This window comes from Pseudopipra pipra, chromosome 8 (assembly GCF_036250125.1).
Source record: "Pseudopipra pipra isolate bDixPip1 chromosome 8, bDixPip1.hap1, whole genome shotgun sequence".
NCBI lineage: Eukaryota > Metazoa > Chordata > Aves > Passeriformes > Pipridae > Pseudopipra > Pseudopipra pipra.
This window is the reverse complement of record NC_087556.1, coordinates 23,471,176-23,477,175: the sequence shown is the minus strand read 5'-3', so window position 1 is coordinate 23,477,175 and position 6,000 is coordinate 23,471,176. Positions and strand designations below refer to the sequence as shown.

The window sequence follows — 6,000 nt, the reverse complement described above, 5'->3', positions numbered from 1 at the left end:
TGACCCCTCTCCAGACCTGATGTCTGAGAGACCTTTATTCAGAGTGTAAGAACAATTCTTTACAAAACAGATTGATCCAGAACCTCCCTCCAAATCACAGACAGGCTGTGAGCTCCCACCTCACCATAACTGCAGTCAAGGACAGAGCCTAGGCCCCAGTTTCATATTTCCAAGTGTATAAAAACCATCAAAATGTGAGTAAATAAAAGCAAACACACTAGAATCAGTGAAAGTGCCTGTCCCACACCTGACGTTACATCCATATGCTGGGGAAGGGGCCAGGACTGGGTGTTTCACAGCTAGGGAAAGGGGGTGCACAGAGCAGAGGTCCAGGACAGTAAGAAGGCACAGGGCAAGGATCACTTCCTCCATTCCCAACTCCCAGAACAGAGATGGGGGACAGGGAATATACCAGCAGCATCCATCCAGTTTTAGGATCAATCTCCCAGGGCTATGTGAAAGGCGACACCCCAGCGCTGGGAGCAGCCCCTGCTCCCCAGAAAGTTACAAAAGAATAAAAATAAAAACAAAGCAGCAAATGTTGAGGTCCTGGCAAGGTGTCCGAGGTAAAAGCCGTCCAGGGAGAGAAGTCCCAGCGAGTACCTAAGAGGAAGAACCAGACTGAGACCACCAGCCTCCAGTAGCACCTCCTACCCATACTTGCCACTTCAGTATCACAGCCACCCGGATCCTTCCTCTGACGCTGCCTGGCCCCTCACCTTGCCTGGAGACAAGTTACTGCTTCCTCCTCTACTTCTTGGCTGGCATAATAGGAGGAAGCTCCTCCTCATCCTCGTCAGACAGGTCATCATCCACCTCAAAGGAGGTATCTTCCCTGTGCACTGGGACACACAAAGAACTGTTACTCACCAACTTACGTCTGTGCAAATACAACTGGCCCCCAAGACACCCCAAGAGCAGAGCAGCCCAAAGAGCACTGAAGCAGTTTCAACAGCAGCTTGTGGGCAGTAAGCTGTACCCCACCTGGAGGGATGTCTCAGCGGGGAATGGTGATAGCCAGCCATGGGAAAAAAGGACAGTGTGGGACATCCAGACCTTTTTCCCATGCAAGGCTTTATGGCAGGGAAGGAATCCCCGCATAGAGAGAGATCCTGGGGAACCAATACGAAGGAGGCACCGAGCACACATGCCGGGCAGCACCCCGTACATCTCCCACAGGTTCTCTGACCAGTGTTCACACTCGTGGGAACCCTCCATACCCCTTACTTCCCACAAGCCCTTCCCCATCCTCAAGTGCTTACTGATCCTGTGCCAGCCACTGAGGTGTACTGGGCCAGAGCCTGCTGCCAGGCGGAAGGTCACCGGAGGCTGCAGCTTGAAGTTGTCCAGACTCAGCTGCAAAGAGCAGAGTGGAGCTGAGTTAGAGGCAGAGGCAAAAAGCAGAATATCCTGCAGTCCCCAGCACAACACCTGGCCCAGTTAAACATGTCCCTCTGAGGGCACCTGCAGCCAGGCCAAGGCTACCCAGGGCATTCTCTCATGAGCTGCAGATCCTAGGTGAGGATCCACAAACATCCAGCGACGTCCAGTTCCCTGCAGCCATCCCCCCTGAATCTTCAAAACAGCCTCTTACCAAGGGCTGGCATGACAACTTCAGATTTGCCACAGGCACAGCAATCTCCTGGTTCTCGTGGTTTCGCCCAACAACTTCCACCACATTGCACTCGTCCTTGGCACCATCTGAGAGGCAGACCTGGGTGGGAGAGGAGACTGTAAACTATTGCTCTCCCAGGGGATATGTTGGGGACAGCCAGGGCTCTCCATGGAAATGGGAAAAAAAAGCTCTCCCACAGCAATGCCACAAACCCAGATGTCAAGCAAGGTATGAGGATGCTGTTCCACAAAGCAGGGAGCGGTTCGGTGCCTTTCCCAGCTGGGACAGCTGTTATTGCAGCTATCTCAAGGGACAGCACCTGGGCTGCATTTTCTGCTGATCTGATCCATGCTGGCAGGTCCTGTGCTCCCAGGACAGAAAACATCCCAAGGGAGATCCAGGAACAAAGCCCTACATCTACCTGGGCTTGGAGAGCAACAAGCCAGAGACCCAGCTGGTGTGGATCTAGTGTGAGGCTCCAGCAAGGTCAAATACGAGGAATAAATACCTTCCTTCACCTCATGCCTGGAGTATTTCTCTGCTGAGCAGTCTCCTGCGATCCCTGGCTTTGCACAAGCACCTCTGTACAATGGATAAACATGACACCCCCATGAAGCCCTGCCATGAGAGCAGCCAGAGTCAGGACCTCAGCCAAGGGAGTTCACTTTTCTGGCCCAGCCAAGAAAGGGGAGTGAGCCTGGAAATGGGGGGGGAAGGGCATGGGTGAGGAGAGAAGAGGACAAGCACAGTTAACTCGCATTTCTCTTACCACAGACAGTGCCAAAATGTGGTCAGAGTCATCTTCCTCATCCACCTGAAATGTGTAGGATTTGGTACTGGCAGTCAGCTCACAGCCTGGAAGGAGGAGATCAAAAAAGCTGTAGCAGGCATTACACAGCACAAGGCACCACAGGCAAAGGGTTCCCAGGGCAAGCCCTGGCCAGGCATGCACATGACATCCCTAAAACTCTTCATTTTCTCATGTTCAGGAGCCTCACTCAGCCTCAGGCCAGGGCTGTGTGCTCCCAAGAGCTGTGCACTTGCCTCAGCACCATGCAGGGACAAAACCTGGTGTCCCCACAACAAGCTGCCCTGAATCAATGCCCAGGGGCACCCAAGGTCCTCAAACACTGGCAGGGCAAGTCTCTTCCCCTCCAGCGAGCAGAAGAGCCAGGGTGCACCACTTTGGAAAACAGGGGAGGGAGCAGACAGAAGGGTGACTCTGCTCTTGCCATCACCAATAGAATTTTTTCTTGGGTGAGAGTCTGAAAGCAGAGACAGACATAGAGTGCAAGACCAGAGTGACGAGGCACAACCCAACGGGAGGATGCTGGGCCAGGCTGCAGGGAGCTGGAGTCCTTCAAGAGAAGTTTTGAGACATATTTTATTACATACTTCTTAGACGGTTACAAAAACAAGGGAGACGCACAATTATGTCCTTAGTTCTTGCGATCAGGATTCGGCCAACCAAAGGGAGGGAGGAAAGTGCTCTGGGTGCATTTGCTTCTTGCAGGATGATTCACCAATATGAGACCGGAAAAACACGGAGCTGAGCTCTGCATACCAGAGCCGGCACTTGCAAAGGCAGCCCAGGGCAGGACCTCTTCCTGCCCGTGCTTCTATACTCAGCTCGCTGGGGCGAGGACCCAGGTTCATAAAAAGCCCGGGGGGCTGCTCCGCTGCCCTGCCCAGCGCAGGCGTGCGCTGAGCCGCGCTGCTCGGGCCGCGCCGTGGGCTGGGCGCAGCCCGCACACACGTTTGCGAGCAGCGTAGGGACACGTGTGCGGGGGATTCCACGGCCCGGCCGAAATCCCTCCCAGAGAGGAGGGACAAGGCTCCTCCGCCCTGCGACAGGCGCCCACGAAACGCTGACGTGGGAGGAGCGGGGGATTGACCGGAGGAGCGGGAGCCGGGCCTGACAACCCCTTGCCCCATTACTCCCAACCCTCTACACTCGCTAGAACACCAAGACCCCACGCGGTTTCTCCCCCAAACCACCTCGGGACCCCCACCACGTGCCCGTTCCCTCCCAAGCCCGGCCATACACGTGTCCTTCCCCACTCTCCTCCCCGCCAGCACGTTAATGCCCTCCACGTGTCTCTTCAGACCCACGTGTCTCTCTTGCCCTCTTCCCCCCACCTCAGTGTGTCTGCGCTGCCCCCCAGGTCCCTCTTCGGTCGCCCCCCGTCCCTACTGCCCCCCACGTGTTTCCCTCTCCCCCGCTCTATTCCCCACCCAAGTGTCTTTCCAGCCTCCACACCGTCCCCACTACTCACCAAAGTCTCTCTCTGCCCCGTCTCTCTCCTGCCCCCCCCCGTTCATTGTTCCAACGTGTCTTTCCTGCCCCCCACTTCTCTTACCCACCCACGCCTCTCTTGCCGTCCCCCCCCGACTCCTGCCCATGGTTTATTACCCCGCGCCGTGTCTCACCTCCCCTACCATCTACGATCCCCCCCACGTGTCTCTCTTCCCCCCTCGCCCTGTTCCCACTGCCCTCCCGGCCCCCGGTGCCGCTCACCGAAGAGGACGCTGCCGGGGCAGGCGGGACCGTGCGGCTCCATGAGGCGGCGGCGCTGGAAGCGGGTCTGGGCGCGGGGCGGGCCGTGCAGTGCCGAGCCGAGCCGAGCCGAGCCGCCCCGCCCCGTGCCCGCCCCCGTGCCCAAACCAAAAGGCCCTGCAGCATCGCCCCGCATCCTTCAGCTCGGGGATCTCCCGCCCATCCTGGGCCTTCGACATTTACCGATGCCACGGCCAGCTGTGGAAACGCCATGCCGGCTGCCCACCTACCGCCCTTCTCCCGGGCACGATCCCGGCCCGCATTACGAGCCTTCCCAGCGCTCGGGAGAAGATACAGGGCACGCACAGAGCCAGGAGGCTGAAGGCATAAAGAGAGGTAGCGGTGGACAGGAGAGTGACAAGAACTCAGGCAGGGGCACAGAGAGAGGGACCTGCTCACCTCTATCCCTTTAAGCAGGGGCGAGAGCAGCATGATCTGACACTGGGGACTGTGGCACCAGAGCCCTTGAGCACAGAAGGCAAAATCCTATTTCAAAAGCTGTGGCAGGGAGCAGAGGGCCGGACTGGCCTTTCAAACCAGAAAGGGAAGTAGCCTGGTTGGTGCTGCAGGGGTGGAGGGGAGCAGTTAAATTGAAACAAACTTCGCTAATGATGAGCTCACACCGCGTTCTGGGACAGAACCTGGCTCTGCTCCCACCGCAGAGACCTCTGCCAGCCCACCACTTGCTCTGCTCCAGCTGGACTGGGTTCAAGAAAAACATGACTGAAGAGGTTTGAAAAGTGGAACCTGGTCCCAGAAAGAGGCAAGCACTTGCTCAGTAATGGTTACACAAGCACACCCATGTGCTTCTCAGCAGCTGCTCTCCACAGCCACCTGACCCTACATGACCCATCTGCAGCCACCACCCTGGAGCAATGGGAGGCAGGAGCATCCATTTGTGCGTTATGCTCCCTGGTGCAACATCGGAGCCCAAACTTGTCTCCCATGCCGAGACGCACTGTAGAGAGGCAACTCTGTCCTAACTTCACGAAACAGGCTTCAAGGAAACAAAGTTGCCTATATGTAACACATTACACTTTGGTGAAGAAAAACTATCATTTTTACGTGGAACATTTACTGGGCCAGGAGAAAACTAACTTCCTTGCATAGTTTGTGTGTTATCCTGTTCTCCACACTAAACAGCTTCTGAACTGCACCATCAGTGCACTTGTACAGCAGGTGGATGAACTCTTAGTAAGTGACTTTAGGAAAAACCTGCTTTTCATACCCGTGGCCCATCCCTTTGCTTCACTGCCATTCTAAGCAGGAAGTGACTTGCTTTAGCTATCTCAGTGTTTAGCTTCCCAAGTTAAACTTTGCGGATGTACAACTCTGGCCAGACTGTGGAACTATGATGTTTGCCCACTGCACACAGTGTAACGCCCAAGTTACTTCATCTCACACCTTGTCTGTGCTGGCAGCTCACTGGGGTTTCAGCAACCTCTACACTGAGGAGCCAGCACGGAAAAAAACAGTGTCTGAGAGGGTGAAGGAATCCTCCTGCAACACAGCTCATCTTGGCTTTGCCAGGCACTGGTGACCACCCGTGAAAGAACTGGGTTTTTTTTACACAACGGGTAAAGTTCAACAGGCATAACTCACAGACAGGCCAACAAGAAAGGCACTGCCACTCCAAAACTCTTCAGGGTGAGACCCCCAAAGGGTCACAGAATACCTGCTTCTGACAGGCATCAACACAGTAAGTGTCTAGCAGGCAACACACTGCTGCCACCAAAACCAGAGACAAGACTGACATCTGATTCCACGGGCATCCAACACTTACGGCATGATGTAACATATGTTGCTGAACCATTTCTGGTCCTGGAAC

At 55.5% G+C, this 6,000-nt stretch overlaps 1 protein-coding gene across 1 annotated transcript; it reads right to left on the bottom strand.

Moving 5' to 3' along the window:
• Positions 1-4,366, bottom strand: NPM3 (nucleophosmin/nucleoplasmin 3). Its single transcript, XM_064663116.1, is given in 7 exon segments — positions 1-603; positions 720-842; positions 1,263-1,356; positions 1,595-1,714; positions 2,385-2,470; positions 4,134-4,275; positions 4,277-4,366. Coding segments are annotated over 6 exon segments (609 nt in total). The 5' UTR covers positions 4,352-4,366; the 3' UTR covers positions 1-603; positions 720-750.
• Between the last annotated feature and the right edge of the window lie 1,634 nt (positions 4,367-6,000).